This window comes from Armigeres subalbatus, chromosome 3, assembly GCF_024139115.2.
Source record: "Armigeres subalbatus isolate Guangzhou_Male chromosome 3, GZ_Asu_2, whole genome shotgun sequence".
Classification (NCBI taxonomy): Eukaryota; Metazoa; Arthropoda; class Insecta; order Diptera; family Culicidae; genus Armigeres; species Armigeres subalbatus.
The window spans coordinates 153,762,056-153,779,208 of NC_085141.1; the positions used below are offsets into that span (position 1 = coordinate 153,762,056).

The 17,153-nt window shown below is 39.7% G+C and overlaps 1 protein-coding gene and 1 long non-coding RNA gene across 6 annotated transcripts in view; one reads left to right on the plus strand and one right to left on the minus strand.

The window, feature by feature from the left end:
• The window catches only part of LOC134222430 (putative leucine-rich repeat-containing protein DDB_G0290503), a 635,851-nt gene that overhangs the window by 52,553 nt on the left and 566,145 nt on the right, over window positions 1-17,153 (plus strand). For all 4 annotated transcript variants that reach the window (XR_009982421.1, XR_009982422.1, XM_062701581.1 and 1 more), the window contains exon 5: window positions 7,346-7,483. Coding sequence is in view for 2 of the 4 variants with exons in the window: in XM_062701581.1 (XP_062557565.1) it covers window positions 7,346-7,483 (138 nt within the window). In the remaining 2 variants the exon portion in view is untranslated. The remainder of the gene's footprint in view (window positions 1-7,345; window positions 7,484-17,153) is intronic.
• The window catches only part of LOC134222432 (uncharacterized), a 117,578-nt gene continuing 108,642 nt past the window's right edge, over window positions 8,218-17,153 (minus strand). The window contains exons 1-3 of one of the 2 annotated variants that reach the window (XR_009982424.1): window positions 9,005-9,249; window positions 8,630-8,830; window positions 8,218-8,558 (exon numbers count right to left, since the gene is read on the minus strand). This is a non-coding gene — a long non-coding RNA (uncharacterized LOC134222432). Of the gene's footprint in view, window positions 8,559-8,629; window positions 8,831-9,004; window positions 9,250-17,153 lie in introns of those variants that run through there. The other variant, XR_009982423.1, reaches the window with a different exon arrangement.

The following is a 17,153-nucleotide window of genomic DNA, read 5'->3' on the forward strand; positions in this document are numbered from 1 at the left end:
ATATTCGCACGGGAAAACATACGAAGAAATTTTTGAAACACTTGTTTAAAATTCTAGAAGCAATTTAATTAAAAATGATAAGCAGTACGGGGTTAGTCTTGTTTTCTACTGCCCATAAACACAATATTTCAATTTTTATTCTGTGATATACGTACTGTTTACCGTTTTTAATTAAATTGCCTCTAGAATTTCAGTTTCAAAGAAGGTTTCAAAAATATCCTCGTATGTATTACCGCCCGGAAATTTTTAAATATCATCTTTCTGCTTCATGCAACATCAAAGCGCCAATTAATAACGTCGTAAATCACGCAACAATGCAATACATCTCGTTGAATATTGCTCTTCCAGAGAAAACTTTCCTCTTTCCGGCTCAATTTATAAACTACCGCAGCTGTCACTTCATACATTTTCTTTGCTGTTTTGCATGGCAATCTACGATGACGGTCCCAAAAATCAGGTTTTTGTTTCAGTGTTTCGAATATTTTCAGGCTTGCGGTAGAACTTTGACAGCTGCGGAAAAACTTTGCGGAATCCGCAAAGTGGAAAATTTTGAAAAGATCCGCAATATAATTTAAATAACAATGCAACAAATGCCGCTTACGAATCCGACTGTTCTGACTTCGTGTGTTTATTGCTTAACCGGCAATGTTTACATCCAGCACCATGTTGCAGCACCATGTTTTGGCTTCAGGCGAGTTGTTCGTGGATGACAGCCGTTTCATGGGGGTGAACGATGCACGCTTTGGCTACCTATACATCGCCGATTGCGGTTAAAGCTGGTGACCTACACACACAAAATAATGCGTGTATGATGCATGGCAAACCGTTCTCTGCAGAAAGTGCACGTGTTGGACAACATGTAGCGGTACGTCGTTTCTGTATCGTGGAGTAAAATATAACGCGCCCCCATCGCGGAATTTCGGTTGCCTCATATCACATGTCGTCTGTAAAAAATCCGTGCATATTTTAGGATTATGGATTTATACCTAATCGTTAAATTTGTACTAAACATATGACAAATGCACATAATCCAAGTATATATTTGTATAAGAATGACAAGAAATCTATCGAGAGTTTAAATGTTAGGGACAAAATTGCTACCTGTGCAGTACAATCATAATATTGATAATATTGTCGCGCTTATCTTTTTCTAGAGTGCTGCGGCGGTCTTACACTCGCAGACTCGACTGCGAAGGTAAACGTCAAGATAGCCGCCTTGTTAAAAGATAGGCAGAATTTTCCCGCTCAAAACAAAACCACGTGCTTTTCGCGAAATGACAGCAGTGTTCGATTGTATTAGTGAGAGGCAACCGGAGTCACTAAGTACATGGAGAGTGTTTATCATGGCAAGTGCATACGGTGGGTGAGATTTTCATTGACTCTGTTGTGTTTAGTGACCGTTGCGATTACCTGAGAAGCAACCAGCAGGAAACCGCAGTATTCTATTTTATCTCGAGATGCATAATATTCACATTTAAAAACCCAGATTAATCCACCTAGCGGTGATGGTGCCTTTCTCGTTCGTTCAAAAGGTTTGGAAAAATCTAAAATAACTCCAATATGTGGATTGGTCTTATTTTTCATATTTGTTTATATGCATAAAAAAAATTCTCACCAAACGCAATTTGTTGCAAACAAATCGGATTAACATAAGAGCAAAAAATGGCATTTTATTTTGTAGTTTTAAAATTAGTATTTTCGCCATAACTTTTGACCCAATTGTACGATCCGTCCAAGTTTCTATAGGAAACAATGGGACAAGATTCTGCGTCGAATGCAATCTGTTGCGAGCGACCTGAGAAGCACACATATTGCACATCAATCACAGTAACTTATATATGACCGGAATCAGTCACAATATGGTTACTGCAACCAGATTTGTTGAACTTGTGTTGCTTGGGGAATAGATGAAGTCTAAGTGCTAAAAAAGTGAGCTAGACTTTTTTGAACTCCTTTTCGCAATAAATAGTAATTTGACCATAACATCTAAGCCCATAGTCCGATCTGGCCAATTTTCAATAAGAAAATATGGGACATTCTGCGTCGAATGCAATTTAATGCGAGCAAATCGGTTGAGGAAAAGTGCCTGAAAAATGAGTGTGTTTTTTTTAGCGATTTTTCCATTAAAAAAACCCGACTTAATCCACCTACAGTGAACGCAACCCTTCTTACACTTTTGAATGGTTGTGTGTGCCCAGTGCATATTACAATTTCTATGCATATGACCTTCAATTGAATATAAAATAACTGATATTATCATGCTTTTATCGATTTCAAAATAAAAATAAAGGGATATTTCTGGAAATTTAACAATTTTTAAAAAATACAAAAAGACTGCAGATTTGATTTGCCGCCTTAAATGGCAATATTACAGCTTCTGTTTAAGCCCAAAAGAGTTCAAATCGGGTCATAGACGGCTGAGATATTGGTGTGACAATTCTTCATTAGTAGTCTGAAAATATGTCTCATATTCGTATTTCACAGATATCTCTGAAACCGAATTTCCGATTGCAGAAAAAAATTAATGGGTCCAATAAAAAAACATAGCTTTCGTTTAAAGATAAAATCGCACAAATCGGTCCAAGGACGACTGAGATCTTCATGGGACATATTTTACCAATGTGTGAAGTTGATACGTCTAATGCTTTATGTTCGTATTTCAGAGATATCTCCGGAACCCAATGTCCAATTGCAAAAACAAAATACAATGGGTTCAATGGCAAAGTCATAGCTTTCGTTTAAAGATAAAATCATGCAAATTGGTTTACAGACGGCTGAGATTTGCATGTGACATTATTTTGTTAGTTTTCTGAAAATACACTTCATGTTCCTATTTCTCACATATCTCTGGAACCAAATGTCCGAAAAAACTAAACTTGTACAATGACAAAGTCATAGCTTTCGTTTAGTGTTAAAATCGTGCAAATCGGTCCACGGACGGCTGAGATCTTGATGTGACATTTTTGTAACGCACACACATACGCACACACGCACACACACACATACATACATGTGCTCAGTTCGTCGAGCTGAGTTGATTGGTATATACGACTTGGGTCTCCGAGCCTTGGATAAAAAGTCGGTTTTTCAAGCGATCTTTATACCCTTCTTAGGATGTAAGAAGGGTAAAATGGTATAATTTTCGATCCCATAGTCCGATAGGGCCAATTTTCAATAGGAAACAACGGGACAGGATTCTACGGCGAATGCCACTCGTTGTGAGCAAATCGGTTAAGGAGATGTGCCCGAACAGGGAGTGACAGTTTCTACGCGCTTTTTGCGTGTGAATTTGTATTTTGGCCATAACTTTCGATCCTATAGTTCGATCTGGCCAATTTCAAATAGGAAGCAATGAGACAGGATTCTGCGTCGAATGCATTTTGTTGCGAGCAAATCGGTTGAGAATAAGTGCCCGAAAAATGAGTGACATTTTTTACGCGATTTTTTTGTATGAATTTGTATTTTGGCCATAGCTTCTGATCCCATAGTCCGATCTGGCCAATTTCAAATAGGAAACAATGGGACAGGATTCTGCGTCGAATGCAACTTGTTGCGAGCAAATCGGTTGAGAATAAGTGCCCGAAAAATGAGTGACATTTTTTACGCGATTTTTTTGTATGAATTTGTATTTTGGCCATAGCTTCTGATCCCATAGTCCGATCTGGCCAATTTCATATAGGAAACAATGGGACAAGATTCTGCGTCGAATGCAACTTGTTGTGAGCAAATCGGTTGAGAATAAGTGCCCGAAAAATGAGTGACATTTTTTACGCGATTTTTTTGTATGAATTTGTATTTTGGCCATAGCTTCTGATCCCATAGTCCGATCTGGCCAATTTCAAATAGGAAACAATGGGACAAGATTCTGCGTCGAATGCAACTTGTTGCGAGCAAATCGGTTGAGGATAAGTGCCCGAAAAATGAGTGACACTTTTTACGCGATTTTTTCGTATGAATTTGTATTTTGGCCATAACTTTCGATCCCATAGTCCGATCTGGCCAATTTCAAATAGGAAACAATGGGACAGGATTCTGCGTCGAATGCAATTTGTTGCGAGCCAAACGGTTGAGGATAAGTGCCCGAAAAAAGAGTGACATTTTTTGAGTAGGTTTGCGCACACACACACACACACACACATACACACACACACACACACACACACACACACACACACACACACACACAGCTTCTGGAAAGGATTATCCTTAATCGGCTGACGCAGTTCACTGAAGGCGAGACCGGCTTATCGGAAATGCAGTTCGGATTCCGAAAAGGCAGATCGACGGTGGACGCAATCAGGACGGTCATTGAAGTTTCAGAGAAAGCGGCCAAGAAGAAGAGGCGCGGCAATCGATTCTGCGCTGTAGTAACGATTGACGTCAAAAACGCTTTTAACAGTGCCAGCTGGGAGGCTATCGCCGCAGCGCTGCACGGTATGCGGGTTCCTGACTACTTGTGTAGAATCATTGAAAGTTACTTCCAGAACCGGATCCTGGTTTACGAAACGAATTCGGGGCAGAAGTCGATTAGGGTTACCGCAGGTGTTCCGCAAGGTTCCATTCTAGGCCCGACGCTGTGGAACATTATGTATAACGGAGTTCTAAAACTGAAGTTGCCCAAAGGCGTGAAGATTTTCGGATTCGCGGATGATGTCGTTCTAACGATAACCGGAGAGTCGCTGGAAGAGGTAGAAATGCTGGTGGCGGAGACGACCGACGCAGTTGAAAACTGGATGAATGGAGTCAAACTGCAGCTTGCTCACCACAAAACAGAAGTGATGCTGGTTAGCAACTGCCGCGAGATCCAGCGGATCCAGCTTACCATAGGAGGGCACAACATACCGTCCGTGCGGGCTTTGAGGCATCTAGGAGTGATGATCGACGACCGGTTGAATTTCAACACCCATGTAGACTATTCCTGTGAAAAGGCATCTAAAATGGTCAGTGCGTTTGCAAGGATCATGCCGAACGTGGGTGGTCCTAAAAGCAGCAGTAGGCGTCTTCTGGCAGCAGTAGCATCCTCGATACTGAGGTACGGAGCTCCAGCCTGGGGAGCTGCGCTCAAGACGAAACGTAACCGCAGAAAGTTGAACAGCGTGTTTCGCCTAATGGCCGTTCGAGTCGCGAGTGCGTACCGAACCATTTCCTCGGAGGCAGTTTGCGTTATCGCAGGGATGATTCCAGTCTGCATAACCCTAGCAGAGGACATCGAGTGCTACCAACGGAGGGATACCAGAAATGTGAGGAAGGCGGTAAGACTGGACTCTATGGTGAAGTGGCAGCAGGAGTGGGACAATGCGGATAATGGAAGGTGGACCCATCGGCTCATCCCCAATGTGTCGACGTGGGTGAACAGGGAGCATGGTGAGGTGAACTTTACCTCACACAGTTCCTGTCCGGACACGGTTGTTTCCGCCAATATTTGCACCGGTGTGGCCATGCATCATCGCCATTCTGCCCGGCGTGTATCAACGTAGAGGAGACTCCAGAGCACGTGATATTCGACTGCCCGAGGTTTGCGGAGGCACGTAGGAGAATGCCTGCCATAAGGGCGGACAACATCGCAGAGCGAATGTGTCGCGATGAAGGTACGTGGCATGCGGTAACCAGAGTTGTGACACAAATAATGTCAGAGCTGCAGCGTCGATGGAGAAGGGACCAGCAAGCAAGGGTCGGCTCGGAGGAAAATCCAGCATAGTGAGCAGTGTTTGGCCTCGGGTCGTCAGGGCGCCGGTGAACCGGAAGTCTTCTGCCAACCGGAATCGTCGGACCGACTTCGGCACTCGATCAGTCAACCTGCTGAAGAAAGAAGAAAGAAGAGGGAAGTGCTTCGGGTATGTAGGGCACCGCCAGTGCGGACGTCATCCACCACCGGAACTGTCGGACCACCTCTGCAACCCGAAGACGAAGTCGGCGCAATGCGCGAAAGCGTCCCCTGCGATAGCCGCCGGTAGTCGGGGCACCATCAGTGCGGAAGTTTCCTTCACCGGAACTGGTGGACCACCCTCGACGCCGGGGGAAGTCAGGAGGATTCGAGTGAGGAAGTTTGCGGCACGACCGCCGAGGGATCGAGACAACGTAGCAGTGGATCTCAGCCAGCCAGTCGGCGAACTAGCCTAAGCTAGGGGCCGGAATTTTAGAAGAAGTGCATGAGCACAGCCCCCCCCCGAAGTAGTCGCAGCATCCCGTGGTCCCGGGGGGATCGAGGCAAGGAAGATAAGGGACCCGGTTTATCCGGGAGGCACATTTTTAGCAGGTCGGGAGGAGCCCATCCCTGTTCGCCTTCGAGCATAGTGTGGATGCTCGAGGTGTCTGTCGCGCAGATTTTTGATGGCCTTTAACCATTGTGGAAAAAAAACACACACACACACACACACACACACACACACACACACACACACACACACACACACACACACACACACACACACACACACACACACACACACACACACACACACACACACACAGACATCACCTCAATTCGTCGAACTGAGTCGATTGGTATATAACACTATGGGTCTCCGGGCCTTCTATAAAAAGTTTGTTTTTGGAGCGATCATATAGCCTTTACCGTATACTTAGTATACGAGAAAGGCAAAAAGTGGTGATATTTCGTTGCCGGAAAACTCATGAGGCAAAACGCCTTTTAGCCGGCAGCTCTTAGGGAACAACGTACCACGCGTCGGCACATCAGCATTCTGGTATGGACAGTGCGTGGAGACGCGAGTACATTGTAGGATAGTTCCACTAGGGCGTTTTGCCTCGCCGAAATGTTAGATGTTTCATCAAAATGTGGAAAATTTCAGTTTTTCCTACATTCCTATCTATTATTTTGACACTTTTTTCGCCTAACCTACATAATTTCACGTCTAGTTTTATTAAGGCTATCTCAAACATGGTAAATATAAGTGAATACCCGAAAGTCGTTTTGCCCCGGGGGGGCTTTTGGGGTCTCTTACCCTAAAAACCGCTAAAAATAGATTTTCAACAACATTTTTTTACGCCTAAAGTCCGACACCATTGTATTGTATTTTGTATCTGCAAAATATGTTGTTTATGAGGCAATCGTTTTTGCGTTTGTCCTTCGAGATATGATTATGCAGTATTCCATCATTCTCTATTTCTATTACATATAATACAACAAATTCCTCGTGTATAACATAGACATTTAATTCAGTTCATGTTGGTGAACGAATTCTCCATACTCAAGCCCCGTTAATACCATTAACCCACTGATCTCGTCACCCGATAGCATAATTGTACGCAGCACTAAAATAAACGGTATTTCACTTAAATTTCTAACGTTTATGGGTTCTATTTTATCTCTTTTTCTTGTTTTTAGCTGGAGGAGCTGAAATCCAAAGACCGAAACATTGGTCTTCTGAGGAAGGAGATTTCAGCTCTGCAAAAAAGTGCGGGAGGAGGAGGATCAAAGAAGGAGAGAAAGGCTGCTAAAAATTCCGCTCAGCAATCGCAAGAGGTAAGTGGCACTACTGACTGTGGGTTAATTCTGTTCTCGTGCGCTCTGTGTGCGCGTCGTCGTTGGCCACTGTTATTCAAAACACGATCCCATTCCGGTTCTTGTTCTGGGGTAATTGCCAAAAAACGGTATTTTAGCAAAAACACATCCAATTTAATCGAGTGCGTGTAGGCTGTTTTGGCAAAGGGAAGCCAAATGCACAGTTCAATATCCCTTGGGGCACGGATTTGAGAGGTTTGAACTTTTACGACTCAAATGCCACAGCGAGGGAAATCAAATTAATCGGGTGCGGGGGGAATTAAACACACAAATTATATCACCTTCATATGGGGCCCATAATGCAAGACTAAACCATTTCTCTGGCTTATTGACATTCTTTCTGGGGCCGTGAGGCTTTTGCCTCCTTGCCGAGTGGTGGTGATCGTGAATGCATTATGGGTTTGAACCGAGCGCGATTTGTACTTCAAAAAATAGATGCCTCGCAGATTTTCTCCTTTCGCGCGGAGTGCACCCTCACTGGCAGCCGACAGGACTTGAATCTCTCAATCACGTTCGCGTGCGGAACGTGGGTTAGGGTTTTAATTTTTAGCTACCCTTGTCATCTGTGTTTCCAGTTGGATCGTTAGTGGCTGCCGTAGGTCATTTAATTTTGAAAAACATATCATGTGCCACAGTCAGTGCTGGTTTCATATCAGTTTTTATTAGCTTAGAAAGTTTACATCCGTGAAGTGAAATTGGCATAACGTTGTCAAAGAGAAGATTGATGTATTGCGTGATATTAAATAACATAAATTGTGCTTCTGATGAATTTAACAACTGTTAAATAGTTTAAATCTTATGGTATTTAAATTATAGTGACTTGTAAATGTAGCTGTAACACAGTCTAAAGTCACTGCAAGACAAAACGTTTGGACATCTCAATATTGTAAAGATACAGCAGCTGCAACTAGTTAGACAATTTGGTAAATATTTTTTTTACTGATCCGTTATCATCCAGCTTTGCGTAAAACCTGCTTCACAATCCGATCCACATCTATATGCACGTAAATCCCTTGACCGATGATACCGCAACTTCCTAAAAAGATCGTTCAATGATAATGAATATTTATATTATAAAATTACGGCATTTCTTGTCGATGTCAACACCTCGGATCCAAACCGATAGTAAATCACAACCGTTCATGCGGATACAGCGCGGGAAGCAAGGCATGTTTTAGTAGACTTCACAGTCATATTGTGGTCAGCCCCAGGCGTTGCGCTCCATCCAGGTACGAGTTGAATCTATGGATCCATGGATTTAATGTATCATCATTAGAAGTGGCAACAGGTCATGCTTTTGTGGATTGGCTGAAAAAATAAATACAGAAACAAAGGATCAGTTAGTTAGAACAGCGCTTCTCAAACTTTTTTTGCGGAGTGGTAACTTTTTAGGTGTTGTCATTGCTTGTCGTATTGCTAGGTATTTTCGCTGGAAATTCTGATCAAATAAGCTCAACAATTGAGATGCATTCAAATGCTTACATTTAATAATAGAATGTTTTAGATTTAGCTTCCATCCATAAAGGCATCTGAACTGTTCAGGAATATTTTCAAATAACATTTCCAAATATAATCGCAGGTTTCCTTCGAAACCAAGGGTTTCTGTATTATTGCCTGAGCATTTAGAATTAAAGACAAATGAATTTAGACAACTTGATCTTTATCGTCTTTTCTCGGGATTCCAACAATGAGATTTTAAGAGAATTTCAAGATTTTTTTTCTGAAATGTAACTCTACATGTCAGCCACTATCTGCGAATGCAGAACTCTTCCGAATGCTTTGGTAAATTGTAGAGGGGAGGATCGAATATGTTTGATTGTTGAAGAGAGTGTTAGTATTTTATTTTTAGTATTTTTATTTTTATTTTCATTTTTTGGAGACAATTAGCGCATAATTTTCAATAAAAATTTATTAAGGCCTAATAAAAAATAAAACAATAATTCGACCTTGTAACAAGTTTCATTCGACGTGGAATTCTGTCCCATTAATTCCTATTGAAAATGTGCCAGATCGGACTATTGAATCAAAAGTTATGACCAATCCCACTCAAGATTTTTTACTACATCTGAAGAGCGAGAAAGGCACAAAAACCGCTAGATTGATTGATGAGGGGTTTTGCTGGTATTTTCGATCTTGTGACCTAAATTTTCCACCAAAATCTTGTGTCATAAATCGTAAAAATAAATAAGATTGTATGACATTTCTGACAAATGTCAGAATCAATTTAACAGAATCGATCATATGCCAGAAAGTCATTCCCCAGAATAAACCATTTGCCAGAATGTACCATTTCCCAAAAATAGTAAGACTGGAAAATAAAGAAGATTTAGCACAAATCAGAACTGAATTTATTAAAGTCTCATTTAACCAAATTATTCATTTCCAGTCATTGAACATAAAGTGTTACCATACTTTTCGTGAATTTTTCCGTCGACAGTAGAGCGTTATTCGTTATTTCCAAGCTCGTTTCAGGTCTTCCAATAATTTCCTGGAGTTTAGGCTTTCAGATCTCCACGAGTAAAGTAATATCGCACGGTCTGTATAACAATATTTCTAGTGATTCATGAATCAAATTAGACGTACATTCAACATGTGTTCCATTACAGGTAACCCAGATTTCCGCGACCTTGAGGTCTATACGAGTAATGAAAGATCTATTAGCCTCTATTTGAAGTAAAACATGCTCTGTTTGTTCCTTCTGGAAATGAACTTACTGTTAGTGATGCTTTGGATCATATAGCATTTGACTTTTTGTTTAAGGGTTATCCAATTTGATTATATAGTCACATAGAGCATGAACCATTTTTGGAAAGATCTAACAGCCAATAGGTCGTATACTCAAGGAAATTTTCGGAAGACCTGGAGTAAAATAATTTTAGAGGGCATCCAGCTTTTTACGCAGGCCATGCTATAAAATTTGAATCACCCCTTTTGACGTTTGCTGTGTACACTATAATTTTTATAATTTGATCAAAGTATGCTTTGTTATGTTGAAAAATATTAATTAGACAATTTGGCAAGGAAACGTCAACATATTTAATGTTTTATATTCGCTTTCAACTTGATGTGTTTTAAACACAGTCGAACTTTCAGCCAAATCAAGAGCTACTGCAGACGTTGTATTATTAAACACCCAAGGAGGAAAATTGTCAGACTTAAATCTACGAAAAGAAAGGCGCGCTCAAAATACTGCAAGGATATTGATCGCGTTCAGATCACCTCACCAGATCGATAATTTTATAATTTTCCTGAAAATCTACTATCTGTCGAATTTTACTGACTTGAAGCGCACGAGTCGTTACTTTGGCGATTCCTCATCGATGCTGAGTACTACCCAATATAGAGAGCTGTGAGCACGTTTGGATCGTTTACCTTGTCGTGGAATTGATTAAAACGAGTTGTTTTCAATTTTGCGTGAATGTAGTATCTTATGCCGTTTAGCGCCTTTGCTCGAAGTCAATGCTAGTGTCCGAGTCGTAGAACGCGGAGAACGTCGTTTTTAATGATCTCTACCTTCCTCCGGAAGTTTCAGTAGCCAATCCAACGTCACACGTCACAACGCCACAGTCTGTCCGGATGTCGTTAAATTGATGGCTTTTTTTTTACAGAACTTTTTTTTATTTATTTTTTATTCTTTATTAACGAGACTTTCAGCCCGAGGCTGGCTCGTCTCGTATCGAAGAATTTTTTTCTGTTTACAAGTGAGTTGATCGGAGGTGTTAAGACGTTGGATTGACATTCAAGTCGAGAGACTGATTCACTTACCCAACATAATTTTAAAATAAGTTCAAATGAATTGATCGAGTCAAACTCGAATTGAACGGTTAAACACATTGTCACATCAATTTTTCGTAAAATCGTGTTGATTAAAAGACACCTTAATAAAAAATTTACAGAAAAAATCTTGTTCAATACTGCAGGTAAAAAGCCAGTAAGACCTAAGTAAAAACGAAGCGACAGAAAGGGATAAAATATATTGATGTGTAAAGGGGAAACGGTGGACGACAAAAGGTGCAATTTTAAAATGTATAACCGGACACATCATCTGCAGGAAATTATCATGAAACGATTTTTCTAGGCGTTTTCCTTTTCCTGCTGCATTTTTCAGCTCTACTGACTATTCAAATCACAACGGTGGATTGCCAGAATTAAGAAGATTCCTAATGAGTCCAGGGAACTGACCCGAATTGAAGTCGTAAAGCTTTCCCAATACAAATGTGCAATTCGGCTGCAGAAAATCTGGAAAGAATAATTATTATTACGGACATTATTAACCTGAAATACCGTGATGCGTAATGTACTATCGAATATTTTGACAGATTGTTAAACAAACTTTTATTCAAAGGTGACTATGATGCTTGCAATAAAAGTAGTTCACGGCATCTGTCAGTTTGAATCACCCCTTTCCAGATTTATGGCTAGAGTAAAAATCAGAAGTGTTATGTACAAGACACAACCGCCCAACGTAAACTACGTAAAGCAGTTTTGTTCATTGAGGATTGTAGTGCCATCATGCATGAATATTTTTAGAAAATTCATTTGATTACTTATGTCACTGGTTTCGAACAAAACTAGCGTATCTTAAGATATGAAAATTGTTGAATACGACAATTGTTTAAAAAATTTACTATGAAAACCCAAATTTAGTCCTCAGTGGTAATGATGCCTTTCTTGGATCCGAATTGCCTACATTTGGGTTTTGAAGCATTTGATGAAATAATTCAATAGAAGAAGCCCTAGGGAAGCATTATTCTCTTTTCCTTTTGCAACATTTATTATTCAGAAACATTCCAATCATAGGCATATCTTGTTTTTCGTGCATCACTAGAAATCATAAAATGTCAATCATGTACCAAAACCCAATTAATTTGGTTGTGGTGCGCGCGAGTAGTAAACGTTGCGGACGGGAAAAGATAGTGTGTGTGTTATTACATTCTAACTCCTACCGTCTGGCAGTGTTGGTAAAATCTCAAAATCTCAAATCTCATCGGCGATTCAAACCATGCGTGAGTCAAATCCCATCAGAATTATGACCGAGAGATTTGCTCATGATTTGAATCGCAATTTGCATCATTGCATGATATTTACGTGTTCTTCATTGTTGAATGCATTGAATTAACTATTTTTCGTCTAAAACAAAGGCTAATAATTTTATATAAACAAAACATACGTCTCGATTGCGTTTTGACGCTTTTTAGAACGAAATCATTTTTCGGTGAGTGAGCGAAGCGATGCGATTCTGGCCGAGAAACTCAAGCGCGATGCTTCCCCTACAGAATTGCAGGCGAGTTAGCTCGTGCATGAAACCTCGATGATTCAGATTTGAGTATGATTCTACCAACACTGAGTGTCATTATGGATAAAATATTCGTGCAAACATTTTATTAATATCATTGCAAGACTTTTGAATCAGGGAGCAAGAAAGTGATAGCTCTATTGTATCTCATATAGCCTGTTTCAAGAACGTATGCGTTCCGAAGCTTTGGTCGTATACAATAAGTACCGCATTATTGCACCCACGTATTATAAAAATATCTTAAGTGCATTCACACTTCCTGAATCAAAGTTAAATCCTTCTGATTCAGGCGCGCATTTTATTGGACAAAATATTATTAGGCCGATATAAATATCTTTTTTAAATATGTCTCACCCACATTGTTATTTTGCTCAAAAATAACAACTTGAGGGGCAACAAAAAAAATTTCCGGTAAATTTTGAGAACTTTCAAAACATTCTTTAACAAATCCGAGGAGTTTTTTTTATTTTATTTTTTTTCCATTTTAATATTTATTTTTTACTAGCAGACCCGTCGAACTTTGCTTCGCCTAAAATTGATTTATTCTCTGATTAATTCTCGAGTTATGCAGAAATTTTTGGTTCATTTGTATGGAGCCCCCCTTTCCAGATGGGGGAGGCGTTGCAAACCACCACAGAAACATGTCTTCTCTTCCAAAACCTCCACACGCCAGATTTGTTTCCATTTACTTGATCTCGAGTTATGATGAAATTGGTGTTTCATTTGTATATGAGCCAGGTTTCAAAGTGGAGAGGGGTCTCTAACCATCTTAAAAACCTTCCCCGGCCCCAAAAACCTCTGCATTCAAATTTTCATGCCGCTCGATTCAGTAGAAGAAGAAGATTACCTCCTCCCCCTTGACTTTGCGGAGACCATAATTTTTAATAAATATGTGTAACGGCCTTATTAGTTTTCAGTTTGCAAAAACATGCATTTTCCAAAGTCGTTTTTTAATATAAATTGATTGCATTACTAGCAAGGGCATTGGCATTGATAACAATTGATCGTCTCATGCCTGCACAAACATGCCCCTATCTGGATCACTTTTTATACACCATGCACTACATTACGCATTTTTGTTACATTTGTTTCGACCGCGGTCACTGGTCCGGCTCCATTGTTCTACTTTTTGTGCGAAACACCGCACAAAAAGGAGAGTCCAAAAGCCAACCGCACTGAACGGCGACGGCCGATACGAGACTCTTGCGGACAAGAAAAAGAGGGTGCTGCCAAAATGATCCGATACCCTATTTTAACATTCATAACCCAAAGTTTCAATATAATTGACAAATTGGTAGAGAATTTCCGAATCGATTGATATATAAATCTCAAAAATCCATCGGAAGATAAAGGCGCTAATTAAGTTCAAAATCTTACATGATTTCGTGACGGTCTCGAATTTGGAAATTTTCATTTGTCACCCTGTATCCGAGTCTTCCCCTTAGACGTAGTTTACGTCAAAAGCTGGATATCCTATTTGGTTCTGGCGCATTATGCATTTTGAAACACATATATTTGTTGACGAAGAATCAGAAGGAATAAATTTTAGATTTTATCAAATGTTAGTCTTGAAATTTACTCAAAGCAATAGACTTTTTCTATTTAATGTAGCGAATTTCGTTTTGCTTTTTTTTTTGTGGAAAGTCCAATTCAATTCTATGGACCACACTCAGAATAAACGAATAAAAGCTCTCAAGAAGCTCAAGGTCTATACTTCAGGCACTTCTTGTATGGACTGGGATGCATATTTGTTTCTATATCGGTAAGGATGAGTCTTTCTAATTATTATAAAAAATGGAAAACGATCCGTTGCGCCTGATAATTTACTTGCTCAAGAGAAGCTTAGAAAATTAAAAGATTCTGGATCTTTGATTTTGAACGACGTGGGACACAAAGTCGGACAGAAATATAATTTTTAGTTTCTTAATCGAACTCAATACAGACATATTTTGAGCATCTTTTTACATAATTGGTATCAAACCAGGAAATTATCCTCCAGGTACATTTTTTCTCTTAATTATTTCTAAATTTCTTAATTATTTAGAAATTTCTAAATTTCTTATCTCGGAACTCTGGAAAATTCATTTCTGAAATTCTTGGAACTCCGCCGATTCTTCATGCAGAAGTTCTGGGGATTCAAGACTTCTCCTAGAATTCGGGAGTTTCCACACTAAGAATTTTGAGGAATTGCTCCGTTAAGAATTTTGGACTCTTTAATTTTGAAACTCCCCCCTCTAGAAATTTTGCGAAATTCCTTCTTTATCAATTCCGGGAAACTTATTCTTTCTCTAGAAGTTCTTGAGAATTCATACCCAGGGTTTCAGATAATTGATTCTTGGTTCTTCCATTTCGAGGAATTCTGAGCATTTCCTTCCTCAAGAGGTCGAAGAACTTTCCCATTCAGGAATTATGAAGAATAATTCCACCAAAAAATCAAAAGAACTGCAGCAACACCCTCCCCCCCCCTCCTCCGCAACGCAGGTATTCCTTTCTCAAAAACTCACTGGAAATCTCCCCCAGATATTTTGGAGAAATTCTTCTTCGGAAATTGTAGGAACTCGTTGTACAAGAATTGTGGAATACTCGCCAGTTGGCAGCATACTTTCGAGGCACAAGTTAACACAAAAACTGAAGATTGATATGTACTGTTTAATTGTATTTATGTGTTTCTTATGTATTCTGATTGCTGTATGACCATATTTTATAAATAAAAATAATTAAATAAATAAATATTTATCCTACAAGAATTCCTTCTTCAGAAATTCTCCTAAATACACATTTAGGAATTTTGCCCTTGGTCAGGGCAATTTCTCTCGCACGAAATTTGTGGAATCCCTCTTCCAGAAATTAAGATGAACTCCTCCTTAAGGATTTTTTTAGGAATTTATCCTCCGAGATCCCGACGAATTATTTACGTCATTCTAAAAATTCTAGATTATTCTCTCTCTAATAACTCTGGGAATTGCTCTCTCACGAAATATAAGGAAATCTTCTTCTATCAATTATAGGAAATATCTTCTGCTTGTATTCTGGGTAATTCCTTCGATAGGACTTACTAAAAGTTCCTTCTACTAGAATTCCAGTGAAATTGTAGGGGAACGGTGATTTATACTCTCAGTTTTTTAATTCACTCCAAGAATTCCTTATCCATGAATTTTAGGGATTTCCTTGTCCAGAAGTTCTGAGGAATGAATAATACGTATCCCAGTATTTCTGTATGGGAAACTCCTGGAAAATTTCCATATCAGTTCCTGTAAATTTTTGCAGAATTTCTAAACTTCAGGAATTTTCTCATCTGATCTTTTTTGTTGGCATTACAACCCCCATTTGAAAATTTGCCGTATCACAGTTTGGTGTTCATCAAGCACTTCTACAGTTCTTATCTGCGATGTTTCTAACTCGATTCACTATTTTTGGATTCCTGTGCCAACACTAGCACGATGATGCTCATAGGTATAGGGAAGAACCAAAAAACGTATACTGTACCATGAAATTTATCCAATTTATACTTTCTATATGGCCTTGCTTTGTGGCCGGCAGGCTAAGGAAGGCATTATTTTGGGTTTGACAATATTTTCACTAGAAATTAGGAACCCTTCCGGACGAACTGTTGAAGAATTTCATGAAGATATTTCAAAAAGATTTCCTGGAGAGAAAGTACAGAAATCCCTGAAGAAATTTTGAAAGGAATCTTTGGTGCATTTTTCCATTGTATTCATGAAGGTTTAAAAGCGTACAATATAAATTATGTTTATTGCTATTAATGCACGAGACATGCAAATAATTGTGGGCCCTTCATAGCCTAGCGGTAAGATGCGCAGCTATAAAAATATATAGCTTGGCTTAGAAACCTCGCGGTTAATAACTGTGGAAGTGCTGAATGAACACTAAGAGCGAGGCGGCAATGTCCCAGTGGAGGATGTAATGCCTATAAGAAGAAGAACATGCAAATAATATTCAACACCGTAGAAATGATAAATTTGAATCGCGCCGCACCGAGCCGTCGCCGCCGCCGAGAACAACCGCCACGTGGCGCCGGCTAAGCCGCCGCCGCCGTTAGAGAGTTGCGTTCACGCCGCCGCCGGTTCAAAGTGAATCGGCGCACAGGTCTAGTCGACAGCTTATACAGGGTGTCTACTCATCTGTTAAAACAAAATTCCTTGATTTTCCAGATGCTTTTCATTAATTTCTAGGTAAAAACAAACGTGCCATTTCTCGTGCATGTATAGATTTTAGCAGCAAAATAATCGGTTCAAACAACTAATTATTGTGAAAAACGTTTTTCAAAAGACATTTTTGATGTGATTGGTACATTTATTCAGTTATGGATCATTT